The sequence below is a fragment of the Pogona vitticeps genome, chromosome 1, assembly GCF_051106095.1.
Source record: "Pogona vitticeps strain Pit_001003342236 chromosome 1, PviZW2.1, whole genome shotgun sequence".
NCBI classification, from domain to species: domain Eukaryota; kingdom Metazoa; phylum Chordata; class Lepidosauria; order Squamata; family Agamidae; genus Pogona; species Pogona vitticeps.
Window position 1 is genome coordinate 249,530,423 of NC_135783.1, and position 16,076 is coordinate 249,546,498.

The window sequence follows — 16,076 nt, forward strand, 5'->3', positions numbered from 1 at the left end:
AGTGTGATTTTTTTTTAAATCATTGATTTTTATTCACTCTTTTGTTAGGGTAACACGTAGAATTTTAAATACAGTGTGTGGTGGAGGAGCAGGAATGGAGGACTTCCAGTTCAGAGACCAAAATAAGTTTGCCAGGCTACAGCACTTGCCTTTGTGAAAACCTCAGGCCTGAGTCGATATATTGTATCTTGTGTTTTATACTCCTGTTCAGAGATCGTCTGATGACAGAAACGTTCATGGACCAGAGAGTTGGCCTAAAATAACAGACAAAACAGTTCCTCTCCACTGTTCCTTTGCTGAAATATCAAAGTCATCTCTCCAGTTGGATGGAGTTTCTTCTGTCATAACAATATGTTTGAAGTAAATTGTCAAAGGGAGGGTCACCTGTCCAACTAATGAGTTCATGTGCTTGTATGTGTGAAGAGGACTGTGTTGACAACCTGTTTGCCTTTACAGACAGTTGTTGAAAACCCCAGGATATCTCTTCGATCTCACAAGGCCAGCATGACTACAGCTCTCCAACCTCAGGGTGACCAAGCAGGAGGAGAGTGCAAGGGTCAGTGTACTCACCGTTACCGGCTGACTGAGTAGCAAAGAGGCTCAGTTGTCGGGAAGACAGATTAACTTTAAGGAAGCACAAACAATTTTTTAGATCAGTGCTTCCCAACTTTGGATCCCCAGATGTTCTTTGTATAAAAAGCCCAGGAGCCTTCCCCACTAGCTGTGCTGGCGAAGATTTCTAAGAATTGTAGTTCAAGAACATCTAGGTACCCAAGTTTGAGAACCACTGTTTTAGATGTTTTAGATGGAAGGAACATGTTCTTTCCATTCACCTTCAACAAAGGGATTGCCAAGCAATTTGTGGCACTCCAGATATTTGTGAGCTGCTATACCCATCATCATCTATCTCTGTTGGCCAGACTGACTTGGCCTGAGTGGGGAGTGGAATTGGAGTTCACCTTGGTGGCCACATATTTTCCAGTCCTGAACTGAGGAGGCCTAGCTCATTTTTACACTTCATTATGCTGTTAACTGGTTGAATCTGGGCCAGCTGTTAAGTTAACTTAAACTACCTTGCAGAATTCTTATGGGGGTATGATGTTTACTGCCACGAGCACTTGATGGATTTGTAATGAATTTGGTGAACGGTATAGCAAACTTGATCACAACAGTTGAACATAACTGGAAGAAGCAATTTAGCTAGTTGTGTTTGCTTGCTTCATGTACACAACTGTGATTCTACAAAACTTTGTAGACTATTACACAGGGCTATTTACCAATGATTAGGATTGTATTTTCTAAATTTATTGCTAATTTTGACCTAATTTTATCCAGTATAACACATGTCTGGTAAAAAATATGCCACATTATGCTGATTAATAGAAGCCAATGTGAGTTTCTTCAGTTGATTCCTAAGCACATCTCAGATAATGGATGGAAACCTGCTTTTGATATTTGTGTAGTGGGAACTAGGAGCATTGTGTTCCTGATGAAATTTCACACTTGCACAGTAGATATACAGACATGAGTCTACGGGAAGGAGCCATCTAGGAATGGGTTGATTCTTTCCTTGTTTCTTCCAGACCAGGCAGAGGAAGTGAACATAGAAGAGCTTCACAGGCTTGTTCCACAAGCGCCTCAGTTTGTTCTTCTCCTACTTTGCCCAGAATAGGCCTCTCTTCATGCACTTTCCCATTTGTGGCCTCTGACAAATGTGCTTCAGGAGCAGCTGTCTTTGGCAGACATGCTCTTCAATAAATAGTTTCTGATTGAAGACCTGGACCTCTCTCTTTCTATAGACCTAGAACCTTCTTGGGTAGGTCTTATTCCTGGATGGCTCCTTCTCTCAGACTGAGCATGGGACACTGTTTGCCCCCAGAGTGGCCCACTCTGGTCTGCAGAGCAGGTAACATCCAGTTCCACCCAACCACTGACTGACTTCCACTCTAATTCACTGGTACTTGTCTTCTTCTAAATTTCCTACCAGGCTCCTCCTTTATCTGGCTCTGTTGAGGAAGGAAAAATGGAGAAGCTTGTGGAGCATGCCTGTTAATATTTTGAAAATACACTTCCCCTGCCTGGACTCTGGGCTAAAGAAAGACTCATCCATTCCCGGGTAGCTCCTTCTCCATAAACCAGGATGGGCCTTCACAGAGATAAGCCCATGTCCCATGAAGGTGCTAGTTAATGAGTAATCATCACTGACACCAGGCTTTTCTGTATGTTATACTTCATTCATCACTAAATGGCTGTTCTCTGTGCAGATGATACTTCTCAAAAGTGTGAAGACATGCAGAAGCAGCCGCAGATTATCAAGTATGTTTCCTTTGAAGAATATTCATGGCGGGTTTGTTTAAATGAGTGTTTCTGTGTTTTTACCCATAAAGCATACACTAATGTGAATAAGTTAAATGCTTGTGAGCAAGACTATCATTGTTCCCACTTACAGTAAAATCCAAGGCATAGTGTTTTACTGTGCAACTCTGCCCTGCTTGCTTGATAGAGCCATGCACAGGTTGCAGACAGTACAGTTATAAAGGTGTAGAGGGGAGATGACTGCTTGGTGGAAGAAAGGAAATGAAAGGCGGAGGTAGGAAAAGGTTTCTTGTAACTTTTTTGTGCCTAAGGAAGGGGGAATTTTCAGACTGGGCTGTATATAATGTGGCATGTGGCCCAGTAGTTCTTATGATAGGATGTCGGTGGACTAGGACAGGATGTGTAGAAGTGGTGTCTTCTAGCTGTTACAATGAAACTCCCAGCATCCCAGTTCACTAGTTTTGCTGGCAGCTGCACTCCATTTATGCCTGGAGGGCATCACTTTGAATGAGGACAACCTCCTATGCCAAGGAAGACTCATTAAGATACATACCTGAGCTGCCATTTGTTTCTGGATCCTTTCTGTCCATTAAGGGACTCACAGTGGTGGTGTCTTTTGGTATCAGATGATGTCCAAAAGCCTAAAGATGGTACCAGGGTACTTCAGTTTCTACAGTATCTCCAAGAAAAGAAATGGTATAGACAGAATGAATGCTCTATGGAAAAGGCCCACATTAACATTTATACAACAATAAATAATCTACAGGAGGCAGTCAAGCTACAAGAGAGCACTTGATATAAATGATGAACAGTATGCAGAAGAAAAGCTTTCACCACCAAGGAAAAAGGCTCCATCTCCTCAGTGTCTCACCAATAAGGTAAGATATGCACTTGGAAGTGTGTCAAGACCCTCAAAAGCTTTGTAGGAACTGATAATATTCTGTTCTCTTCAGGTTTCCCGTCCTTTCAAGACATTCTTGCATACTGTTCATAAGAATCAAGTGCTTATGATGACTCCTGGCTCTGTGAGCCGAAACAACACTATAAAATCATTTCTCAAGCAAAACACTCCCCTACGGACCCCTGCCCAGGTAATTTAATTGAGTGGAAATAGGGGAGGTGGTTTCTGAATTGAAAATTACCTTGGACAAAATCCAGTTGTCAATCAGAAGTAAAGTACAGTGGTGCCTCGCTTAACGAGCACACCGTACAACGACGAAATTGCATAGCGATCCCTTTTTTGGGATCGCTAATGCGATCGCTCAACGTTTTTTAGATAGGGCAAAATTCGCTTTGCGAAGATCGGTAAGCGTTTCGCTTACCGATCTTCGCAAAACGAAGCCCGACGATCAGCTGTTCAGCGGCCAAAATGGCCGCCGGAAGCCCGGAAATGGCCCAAAATGGCCGCGTGCAGCGTTTTCGCGCCCTCGTTAAGTGAGGGGAGGGCGCGAAAATGGCTGCCGGCCATTAAGAAGCATCGCTGAACGGTGAGTATTCGGCCAATTTGGAACACATTAAACCATGTTTAATGCGTTCCAATGGAATTCCCTGCCCCGTTCAACGATGCTTCAGCATAGCGAAGGTTAATCCGGAACGGATTAACCTCGCTATGCGAGGCACCACTGTATACTTACTGAATTGATGAGATCTGTCATGTTCCCATTGGTTCAATGGGTCTATTCTAATAGAGACTAGCAATTAGATTTAGGTCCTCTTGAGTAGCAATAACAATGAGAAAAATAATAACCACTCTACTCATGAAGAATTAAAGGGCTTTCCTTTTCTTTCACTGTTATTTTTCAAGAGCTCTTTTCAGTGCTGAGTTTCTTTCACTCGTACTCATGAACTTGCAGGAATGTCCAGGCTTTGTAGACATTATTCAGATCTATTTTGGAGTAACAATGAAGAGCTTTGAAACTGGGCATGGGTGTAAATAAAGAAATAGTCCATGCCACATCCCAACTGAGAACAGTAAAACCTGGATTTGGGGACTGTGGATAGAGAAGAGTAAAAGCTGCAGTTTGAAGAAAGTAGGAGATGGAAAAGTGGGAGGAGAATAATTGGTGGGAGAAGCAAGGAGCTGCAAAAGTAAGGAATCAAAGAGAAAGTGGGTTTGTGCAAAAAATATATATCATGGGGTGTATGGTCATGAGTGTTAGTGTAAAAAATAGGTAGGCAAAAAAGCTGATGCACCTGGAATGTGGAAGACCAAAATCAATACATTGACTTGAACTGTCCAATCATATTGTGCAGATGTGTGCATTTGAAAATTGGGTGATTGTGCACTAAGAGTGTCCCAGTTTTATTATTTCGGTCAACTCCCAGAATTCCCCAGGCAAAATTCTGGAAGTTCCTGCCTATAGACACGGAGCTATATTGCACGCCCCTGGAACAGGCCTCTTTTCCTGTACAAAAAGATAACACTGCCGGTACCTCAGGAAGCCAAGGTTATTGTAGGAGGTATAGTTCTTTGGCCCTGTAGTGTAGAGCTTAATGGGCAGCAAGACTAAGGATCCCATAAAGACCTAACCCTCTCAAGAAGTCCTAGGGCAGATTCTTTTGTACAGGACATAGGCCTGAGACAGCCTGGAAGAGAGGCATGTTCCAGGTGAGTAAAGTACAGGTATCTGTAGATGTGTATCTGTGGGCAAGAATTGCCCGAATTTTGCCCAAGGGATTCTTGGGGAATTCTGGGAGTTGGAACCCAAAAAAACCTAAACAGCAGGCCCTTGTTGTGCACCATGCAACACTGCTTAGTAGTTCAGTATTCTGGCACAATTTTCCTGTAATTCTTTACTATTGGCCTTACGTGGATTCTCATGCAGCTGAACCTAGGTGTAGATTAAAACAAGAATTCACTCTATAGACTACAAAGCTTGGTGTTAAAAGTGCAACATCCTGAATTAGTCTTGCAAAGGCAGTTTAGCCCTGTAATGATTTTGGCAATAAATGTTGAGTTGAACTTGGATTGCAGTTGCCGGTGGTATTAACTCTGTTGCCCTCTTCTCTTTGTACAGGGAGGGTTCGTTGTAAGTAACAAAATTGATGTGTAGGTGTATTTGCATATCATTAACACTGTGTTGTCTAATGGCATCTATGACCTAATATTAGAAAAGCTCGAGCATTTATTTAGTGCTTTTGCAATAACAGCTTACTAAAAAAATAGTTAACGGATGTACAGTTATAACTGATATTGTATTCTCTGGGTATTAAAAGAATTATGCCTCTTCCAAAATATGGTTCATGTTTGCTATTTAAGTAAACATTTCAGTTTAATTGCATTTTTGCATTCAGTTTATTATAGATTAGAAAGGTCAAAGATAACAAAGTAGAAGAGTAATTCCAGAATACTTAGTCATTGCTTATTTCTAATACCATTGTTACCCTTTTTATGATCTAATCCATATTATCTTAATCGTCCAGTCTTTCCACGGTTAATTGTAGCCTTTTATTTTCACTAATTAACCTATGTAACATTTACCACCAAAACCATGCATATTAAATTGAGCAAGGAGGAAAAGAATGTTTGGCACATGTGCTTAGAAGCAAGTCCCAGTGACTTGAGTGGGATGTACTGGTAAGAGTCTTAGACAGCACCCTAGGGATAACAGTTGCAGCCAGCCAGTATATGGTTAGTTTGAAAAAGAGGGAAGGTAGGACTGTCATTCATAGATTCATAGAGCTGTTAAGCTGGAAGGAACCTGAAGAGTCATGGAATCCAACTTCCTGTGGAAGCAGGATATCCACAGCTAAAGTATCCATGACAAGTGGCTTTCCAACTTGTTTAAGAACCCTCAGTGAAAGAAAGTCTGCCACCCTCTGAGTAGTTTATTCTACTTTGGAAATGCTCTTACTAATTAGTCTTACATTAGTCATCCTAATGTTTAAGAAAAACCTTCATTTGTCATAATTTGAATCCATTACTTCAGTTTTTACCCAGTGGAGCTACAGAAGACAAACATATGCTCCATTTCCCAGGTCACAGCCTTTCAAATAGTTGAGGATGGTGATCATATCACCTCTCGGTCTTGGCTTCTGTAGGCTCAACATACGCAGCTCCCTCAATTGTAAATGTCTGGAAGGGCTTGGATTTTAGACCTTTTGCCATTCTGGTCATCCTCCTGTGGAGAACATTCTAGCTTCTCAATATCCTTCTTAAACTATGATGCCCAGAACTGGACACAGTATTCCAGATGATATCTAGTACTGAGATATATCCCATTACAGCAATTGTTTATTTTGTGAATGGAATGGAATAGAACTATTGAGAGTTTGAGTGTTCAAGGAATTAAGACTAGAAACAAACTTGAGAATAACTCTCCTAGACAAGAAGCCAATGACATGGTTACATCCTGTCTGTGGGCTTACCTCCCCGTCAAAGGAGGGTCGGGTAAAGTCAGATGTAAAGTTGGGTCCCTTCTCAGTCGGCAGGCTTTCCTATGGGTTGACAGCTAGGGCTTTGCGAAAATGGAACTGCTGCTAACTCACAGCAGTGACATGAAAGTTGAAGCAGAAGGAAACCCCTCAGGGATGGCCCAAGCCTAACTTGGCCCAAGATTTCTCCTTTCTTTCTTCCTTCTCCTGCTCCCTCTGCAGTGGATTTGCTTGCTTGTTTCCTCCTAATTACGGCTTGATATAACTGTTTTTGATGTTTCAGGGTCAGAAAAGGGAGACAATTCTTTTTTCTGACATGCATTTCTCTTGCTCCTCCTTGCTGCTTCTTAGTGTGGATGTAGCTCCTTTGTTCAGGATTTTATTTTTATTTATTAGATTTTTATCCCGCCCTTCTAGACAATGTCTACTCAGGGCAGCTTACAATAAAATAATTGCATAAAACAGTTAAAACAACAATTAAATCGACAATAAATATTACTCAAGATGGGAAAATATAAACAAAAGACTAAGCAAGAAATAAAAGTCAAGTATTGACAGGAGGGAAGGCCTGCCTTAAAGAGCCAAGTCTTTAATTGTCTTAAAAACACCCAGCGAGGGTGCCGGACAGATCTCTGACGGCAGGCTGTTCCAAAGTCGAGGGGCCACTGCCAAGAAGGCCTGGTTTCTAGTTCTTTCTTTCTGGGCCTCTCTCAGTGTTAGGCCCCTCAGCCGTCTTTCTTGGCTGTGATGAGTGACTCGAGTAGATCTAGGTGGGAGAAGGCGTTCTGCTAGATATCAAGGTCCTAAACTGTTTAGGGCTTTATATGTCATCATTAACGCTTTGAAATCAATGTGGAAACAAATGGGCAGCCAATGCAAGGCAGCCAGAGTGGGAGAGATATGTTTTCTTGTCCCACTAAGTAGTCTGGTTGCCGCGTTCTGCACCATCTGAAGCTTCCGCATCAATCTCAAAAGATTTTGTCTTGCAGCCAGGGTTGCCTGATTCAGTCTTGGAAAGAGCTCTCATGGCATGGCAGCTGGGTGGGACATAATCTTTTTTGCAATACTCTTCCATTATAGCATTGTGATACTTAAGCTGCTTCTGTGTAGCAAGAGGCACCCTGTACTGTATGTTGAACTGGGTGGCACTGTTTAATGATCTCTTGAAAGTCTTGATGAAGTGTGGCTCCTTCTGTAATGAGAAGCTGGTATTGCAAAGGGTGGGAGGAGCAGTACTTTGAGAACGTAAGCAGAAATTACTGACACTTGGAGTCAGTGCAAATCTCTTTCCTACCCTATAGTGCAACAACCTTGTGTCAGAGTCTTTCCAAAACAAAAAAAGATGCTTGTTTCATGTCTAACAATAGTATTTAGTTCAGAGCCTGGATAAATTAGTTATTTGGACTCCTAGTTATGAGCTTCTGGGAGTTGTAGTCCAAAAAGCTAACTTTCCCCAAGTTCTGATTTGCATATTATAATGAGTGTGGTCCGGTTGCTTTTTGCGGTATGGTTTCATTGCTCTTTGCAGTGGCTGAGGTGTGGAAGGGAGCGAAGTGTTTGGCATGGCAAAAACTGTTCCAGCTCACATTACCTACCTTGTTCATAGAAAAAGGAAGCAGGTGGCCACATTGGGACTGTGATTCTTGGTGTGGCCAGTGCATATTCTCCTACCACGGCTAATGTCACTATTCAGTGCCTTTGCCACAGTAGCGAGAGAAGAAAAGAGGGCCTTCGTTCCTTGGCTGACTTTGTTTGCCTGCCTTTTGTCTGCTGCAGCCAGGCACCTTCTTAATAGCAAGTGCCAACATCAGCGTCTCCTCTCTCTGCAGGAAAAAGAAAGGCAACGGTTTGAAAATCTGCGGAAGAAGGAGGAGGCTGAGCAACAGCGAAGGCAGAAATTGGAGGAGGAAAAAAGGCGGCGTTTGGAAGAGATGAAGCGGTAAGTGTGCGTCCTTCCAGGTGCTCCTTTTCTCCTTGGTCTTGGGAATTCTTTGCTCACCTGGACTCTCGTGTGCCATCAGGAAGCGGGCGGAGCGCCTTCGCAAGGTGGCGCAGGCTCGGGAGCAGGCCGAGCGACTGGAAGAGGAGAAGAAGAAGCGGTTTGAGCAGAAGCATGCTCAGCATGAGGAAAAACATGAGAAGGTAAAGTGGAAGGTGGTCACGGAGCTTTTGGGAAGGATGGGGCTTCCATCCAGTACCAGGACAAAATTGAGATATGGTCAGTGGTAGCACTTCTAATTCCTCTTTGCACCGGAAAGGGATTAACAAGCCTTGTCTTCAGAATGGCACAACATGGTCTGCTGGGTTGATGTCAGACTGTTTTTGTGTGTCAGTCAGTACCTTTGCAACCCCTGGGCAATGGTGTACAGGTGGCCAGTTCCTCACGTCCAGAAGCACTACACCGTAAACTTGCTGATGAGCAAAACAACCCAACGGCCCTGTTAAGACCACAAATGGGAATCATTTCTAACATTTTAATTTGTTTTTAATTTTTTCCTTATATTTCATAGACATTTGTCCCTTCAACAACCAATGAGGTTATAGGCACCAGGCCCCTTTGTAGTTCAAAATCCATGTGTAACTCTTGTGCCCAGAAAAACGTACCGTATTTTTCGCACCAAAAGACGCACTTTTTCCCTACAAAGCAGGGGTGGAAAGTCTGTGCGTCTTATGGAGCGAAGAAAACAGATTATATTTTCCTGTTTTCTTCTCCTAAAAAATTGGTGCGTCTTATGGAGTGAAAAATACGGTAATTACAAAGCATAAACAGTTAATTAGCATCCACGTATAGAGATCTCCTTGAACCATGTCAGTCTCCTGGCATGCCCTTGCACAGGAGTTGCCATGCCAGGAGAGGGGCCATCTGTGCTGCTGCCATTGGATCAGGGGCCACCACATCATCAACAACAGGGGCCTCAGTAAGCCTAAGACGCAGTGTGGCATTTATTGAATATTTATCTATTGGAATAGATATTTATTTCTTTATTGGGATGAAATCTCTGTATAACCAAAACTGCAGTTTGAATTCATGCAGTTCAAGGGAGAAATGTAGGCCCATAATGCTGGAGGTATTCAATTGAAGAACCATCTGTCAGATCTGCTTTGATTTGGATTCCTGCATTGAGCAGGGTGTTGGACTCGATGGCCTTATATGCCTCTTCCAACTCTATGATTCTATAATTTTAAATTCTGCAGTGTTCTGATAGGGATGTGGTGGCCCTGGGCTGCAAGGTCGAAAGAGCAGTTAGAATCCACACAGCGGAGTGAGCTTCCATCGCTTATCCCAGCTCCTGCCAACCTAGTAGTTTGAAAGCGTGTAAAAATACGAGTAGATAACTAGGTACAGTGGTACCTTGATTTACGAACTTAATCCATTTCAGAACAGCATTCGTACATCGAACAGTTAATAAGCTGAAGTACCATTTTCTATTGAAATACATGGGAATGGAATTAATCTATTCCAGCATTTCAAAAAATTACCTTTGGAGGTCTCAAAGGGCTTTCCCCCCGACATTGGAGGAAGCCCTTTGAGAGCTCCAAAGGCAAAAAGGCAGGTAGAAAGTGTTGGAAATTCGAATTTCCCGCCCTTTCTCCCTGCCTTTTTGCCTTCAGAGGTGTCAAAGGGCTTCCTCCGATGTCGGGGGGGGGGCCTTTGAGACCTCTGAAGGCGACAAATGGCTCCGTTCGCAAAAAATGGCATTGACTTGCGAATGGAGCCTCAACCTCATTCGTAGGTCGAGGCTCCATTTGCAAGTCGATACCAATTTTTGCAAACGGAGCTGTTTGTAAATCGAAAAGTTCGTATGTAGGGCCGTTTGTAAGTCGAGGGTTGACTGTACCACCACGGTGAGAAGGTAACAGCATTCCATGTCCAGTCGCACTGGCCACGTGACCACGGAAACTGTCTATGGACAAAATCTGTCTCCATAGCTTGGAAACGGGGATGAACACTGCCTCCTAGAGTCGGACACGACTGGACAATTTGTCAAGGCAAATCTTTACCTTTACCATACCTGATATGAATAAAGAATATACCATATTTTTCACTCCATAAGATGCACTTCCCCCCCCCAAAAGTGGGGGGGATGTGTACGTCTTATGGAGCGAATACTGTAAAAAAGGGTGCAATTTAAATTCTAACTGTAGGTGGCAAAAGAGGCTGCTTCTTGGTAGCTGTTTCGCCCCGACAGTTAGGAAAAAGCTGCAGAGGAAGGCCAGGTAAGCTCCCGGAGGTCTACGGGTGTGTATGTGTGTGTGGCGATTTTGGCCCGCTGGGCCCGCAAGGGGGGGTGGAGGAAGGTTGGGAAGGAAAGGGAAGGTGGCGATTTTATTAATGCCTAATATAATTTAAAGCAGCATTATTAAAGCAGTATTATGCCTAGGTCAACATGATCTATAAGAGACTCGATAAAAGATTAAGGAACTTGGCCCCGGGTCAGCATGGTATACGATGCTGCCATGTCCACCCAGGAGGCCATGTCTGATTCCGAACTCAACTGTGAGGTCCTGCTCAGCCCTAAAACCTAGGGTGGGCACTACTTGGCAGGGTGACCTTTCTCACATAGGGTTGTTGTGGGGAGGAAAATGGGGGGAGGGGGCAAAACCCAGGGGGGGCACCCAGAACTCCTTGGAAGGATGACAGGGTACCAATTCATGAAATTATATTCTAGGTGCGAGAGGACAAATTGGCAGAAGACAAAATAAAGAAGAAGGCAGTTGCCAAGAAGTTGGAAGACCTTGAAGCTCGGCGCAAACAAGAGGATGAAGCCCGTAAACAGAGAGCACTGCAACTAGTAAGGTGGAGGGTATATAAACAAGGGCGGGGTGTGTGGTGGAGGCAGCAGTTTCTTGCACAGATGAGAAGGCTACTGAGAAAAAGCAGAATAACAGTTTCCTTTCTGAGACTAAATTCAAAGCTGTAAAGATTGAAACAGGTGCGTGTGTGTTTAATCCACGGCTCTTTTCAGGGCTACTACATTTATGGCAACAACTATTAGGTAACTTTATATTTTAAACCACGTTCCTACACAGCCTGTGTTAGTTTTGTTTTACAAAATGTTCTCCCCGCACAATCAAAATAAGCTTTAAAGTGCATAGCAGACAATCTGAGAAGAGGAGCTGTTGGAAAGTTGCACATCATTCTCATTTAAGATGTAAAAATGTGACTCAGGATTGAAGAGAGAAATAATAACACTAAATATTTCAGATTTGTAGCCAGAGGTTGGAGGGACGATTTAGCTAATCTTATGTGGGCGGGTTTTGCCCCAACCTCCCAATGCAGAAGAGACAAGAGGAGGAGGAGCAAGAGAAGGCTCGGAAGATTGCAGACCAACGTCGGGCAGAACTGGAAAGAGAGAAAAAGCTGTCTGCTGAGAGAGAACTGCAGAGGAAGAAAGAGCAGGAAAAGCTCCAAGCCCAACAGTAAGAAGCGCTACACAAGCTTCTTGTTCCATCTTATATCTCACTGTGCCTTTCTTTTAAAACTGTAGAAATCTTGAAGAGCAAAGGTCAAGAAATACCCCCCCCCCAAAAAAATGTATGACTAAGGAATATATGGTGGTGCTGCTCTGGCTAATGCTGGCACCATATTTTGCTTAAAAGCATGCACAAGGTACGGTTTGGACAGTGACGTGGCCTGTCTGCTTGCAGGGAGCATGAGCGGCAAGAAAAGGAGAAGGCTGCACGCTTACAGAGAGAGGTTTTGGCAGCGGCGAAAGAGAAGGAGCGGCTCAGAAAAGAGTTGGAGGAGAAAGAAAGGAAACTGGTAAGAGGCTCCTTGACCCAAAGTCCATGTTCGTTGCTCACGTTCACTGTCCGCTGGTGGCCACTCAGAGTTCTAGCACTGTCCACAACACGTTTTGTCTTCAAAGCTGGGGGACGAGTGACAGTCCTTGGTCTGTGTTGGGCGGCCTTTACTTTTACTTTTGTATTTTAAGCAGGAACAGCAAAAGCAAGAAGAGCTGCAGCTGAAAGCCAGCTCAGGGGCTGAGGCGAAGGCTAATAAACAGATGAATGTGACCATCAGTGTTGAGGTGAGTTCTGAACCACAGAGGAATAGTTGAAAGGGGTCATGATGATCCTGTTAAAGGGAGAGCACAATCCTTCAGTACACAATTCCATTCAGAGTGGTACCAAACTTTCTTTGTTTCACCAGAATTTAGAGTGGGATCTATTTACAGCTCTTATGAGGCAGGAGTTTTTAAAAAAATCTTTGCCAATCTGGCAAATCCAGCCTTCCTGGATGCAGACATAGTGGCACAGCAAAATGTAAAAGCATTGTGCAAAGTGGGGGAGGAATGGAATATTTGCCAGACATTTTACACTGGAGGGAGGAAATATTTAGGCATAACAACACCAAAGGAAACATGCAACATATTCAGCTTCTGGGATCTGCCACAGGTGACTGGAAAAATAAGCTAGATGTATTAATGCTAGTCAAGAGGGAAAATTTTTCTTTGGGCTTTCAGGTTATGCCAATAACTAGTGTCCATTCTGAGCAGCAGCTCTTCAACTGTGAGGAGCAGTGGAATCTCTACGGAACTGGGAAAATCTGTCTAAAAGAATTTACTTTTTAATCTCACTGCGGTTCCCACTGTTAGAGGGAACAGGTGCCTTTGAAACTAAGGAAAGGGATATTTGTATCAGTTGTCTGAACAAGTTTACTGTAGCTGGAAATAATAGAATCCTCTTTCCAAGGCACCCTTGGGATTCTAAAGGCCTACAGCTTATTTCAGTACATCTTAATCCTAAATTCTATAGTTTTGAACTCTTCTCCATCCTTCTTTCCAGAACTCACCGGCTTGTAATTCATACCCGATGACACCTCAAGGCCCCAAGCAGCCCAAGCTTGACCTGAATAATTATGGGATGGATTTGAATAGTGATGATTCAACAGATGATGAGAATCAGCCACGCAAGCCCATCCCTGCTTGGGCAATGGGTATGTTTGAATCTGTCTTGGTACTCGGACTTGCCTGATGATTGAGCATTGTCAAGATTCATTTCTAGCATCTGTTCCTCCAGGCTGCTAGCATAGCTTTATTTTTCAAAACGTCCAAGATACAGTGCAAGAAAGTGAAATATTCATATTTTCAGCATGCCCATACATGTAATGTGGTTTTCTGTATTAATATAGAAAGCTAAAAGACAATTCCAGTTCATGCAGCTGAGACTAAGACATGATGAAAATTTGCCAGTTTTACAGAATAGTCAATCACTACTGGCAATCTATTTCTCCTCCAGACCACATCTAAGTTTGATCAGTTTAAGCAATCTCTGTTGGTTTTTTAGCAACCATTCTCTTAACCATAGGCACAGAAAGATTCCCCTGCCCCAACAGTAGCCTTACAAAAAAAGATTTGTAACCAAACTTTTAAGTCTTCTGTGAGTTGATCTCGATTCTCCCCAAGGCCTTCCGTGTCACACTGGTGGATGCAGAAGGAACAAGTCTATCTCCACAACTGTGTTGAGAGGTTAGAAGTAGCTGTCCATTGTTCCTTGAAAATTCTTGTCATCTGCCTTAAGAATTCTAAGACAAGGGTCTCCAAAATAAAGAGCTTGGAGGCCTGTATTTTCTCCTGTGCTCTCGGCTGCAAGAAGTAATTTCTACATTGTTGGCTGTTCCAAAGTTGTTTCATATTGTGTCTGGTTTTGAAATCACTCTTGCAAACCAGGTAGCTTAGGGAGAAAGAATATGGGGATGTTATCCTGTGCACTTCCTAAAGCAGCAATGGCGGTGTGGCACAGCTGGCATGCAGAGCCCTTTCTGCAGGCATGCGAGCCATAAGTCGCCAGATTGCTCTTCCCCCCCCTCCCAGCAGCCAAACCTAAGGAAGCAGCTGCAGCCCTCGTGCTGGTGCTTCGACAGGCAGTGGGCCGGGATTTGGAGCGCTGGTGGCAGATCCAGAGTGGAGTCTCAAGGCACCTCCATGCCCAGGATTCTCCCTTCCACCAGCACTTCCAGTTTCACCACTGCCACTTCCGGTTCCATCCCCACCACCCACTGTCCCCCCCCCCAGTTTGGGCACTAGGGCCCAGAAAGGTACCCCTTCACTGTCCTAGAGAGAACAAGGGACTTTATGGGGGTGGGGGTGGGGGATTAGGGTACTGGGAATCTATAGGCAGGCTATATTTTGTGGAAACCTGCTCTAAACAGTAGGGCACAGATCTTAGAGAGACCTGCAGAACCAGAAAATACATGTCGTGTTCTTTTCCCTTAGGAAATCAATTAAGTCAAGCAATCATACATCAGTATTACAATCCACCTGATACCAGAGCACTCTTTGGAGTCGTGAACAGTCCCAAACTGGAAGAAATCTTTTATAAGAGCAAACCACGCTATTTCAAGCGCACCAGTTCTGCAGTGTGGAACTCTCCACCGTTCCCAGGTGGCAAATCAGTAACATCTGCTCTCAAGAGATACTGAAGTCTCTTAGTTCTACTATATCTTTGAATATTTTTTTTTGTCTGTAAGGAAAAAAGGTATTTTAAATGCATCACTTTTCTTTCTTGACATTTCTGATATTAATAAATGTTTGATATGTTGGAACACTTAATGCAATACCTGTCTTAACTGGGTTGGTGGGGCGGGGCAAGGAATCTTCTGCCTGTAGTGTCTAGAGGGTGTGAAGCTGGTCCTCCTCGTCAGATGGTTGTGGAAATTGGAATGAGGCGAATCTGGGCAGAGGAGCACAGAATGCGAAGAAACCTAGCTAATCAGGTCATATGGCAACTCCGAGCTAGGGAGTAGCCAAACTTATTGCCTGTGTCTGGGGAGGCAGCAAAAGACGTGCAACAACTGCCGTTAGTGGCTGCATATCTTGCCTTATTTGTAGCAGATACAAAGGCAGTTTTCTTAAGAGCTGTGTCGTTGCAGGGGCTTGTGGAAGGCTCACTTCCAGCCCACAAAGAGATTCCTGCCCCCCCCCACCCGGCCCTTCACCAATATTGTGATGGCTTCTGCAACCAGGAGTTTCACAAGTTGCAGTGCTGCCGCTATACTTCCTGCTTTGCTCTAAATGGCACACGGAGCCTAAATGCAGACACCCACTGGCTCTCACCTCCATCTGCTCTCTTGCTGCTGGGTTTTAGCTGTGCCACACACACAAAAAAACCCACACTGCATGTGTGAGCCCTGGCTGCAGCTGGGAATAGGTAGTGATGGATGTCCACGCTTTAAAGCAAAAGATAAAAATCAATTTTTGTTTGTGGATGAGACAAACTTTCTTCCCGTCTGGAGTCACTTGTCTTGAAATCTTGTCTCCCCACTTGGAGAAATGGAGAACTCTAAACATTGTGAAACTCTAAAACAAAAACTGGGTCCTTAATGGAAAAAGTAGTTGGAAGCCTCGGTGGTGCTTTGCCTGGGCAGCCAGAGATGTCAGAAG

The 16,076-nt window shown here is 43.8% G+C and overlaps 1 protein-coding gene across 5 annotated transcripts in view; it reads left to right on the forward strand.

The window, feature by feature from the left end:
• INCENP (inner centromere protein) overlaps positions 1-15,245 on the forward strand; it is a 29,916-nt gene extending 14,671 nt beyond the window's left edge. Inside the window, exons 7-19 of one of the 5 annotated variants that reach the window (XM_072985560.2) lie at positions 457-556; positions 2,265-2,316; positions 3,083-3,194; positions 3,270-3,407; positions 5,334-5,345; positions 8,520-8,629; positions 8,712-8,832; positions 11,361-11,483; positions 11,972-12,111; positions 12,340-12,454; positions 12,627-12,722; positions 13,480-13,630; positions 14,910-15,245. In XM_072985560.2, the coding sequence (XP_072841661.2) occupies positions 457-556; positions 2,265-2,316; positions 3,083-3,194; positions 3,270-3,407; positions 5,334-5,345; positions 8,520-8,629; positions 8,712-8,832; positions 11,361-11,483; positions 11,972-12,111; positions 12,340-12,454; positions 12,627-12,722; positions 13,480-13,630; positions 14,910-15,115 (1,476 nt within the window). In that variant the 3' untranslated portion in view covers positions 15,116-15,245. The remainder of the gene's footprint in view (positions 1-456; positions 557-2,264; positions 2,317-3,082; positions 3,195-3,269; positions 3,408-5,333; positions 5,346-8,519; positions 8,630-8,711; positions 8,833-11,360; positions 11,484-11,971; positions 12,112-12,339; positions 12,455-12,626; positions 12,723-13,479; positions 13,631-14,909) is intronic. The other 4 variants (XM_072985561.2, XM_072985565.2, XM_072985562.2 and 1 more) reach the window with 4 other exon arrangements.
• Positions 15,246-16,076: the final 831 nt, after the last annotated feature.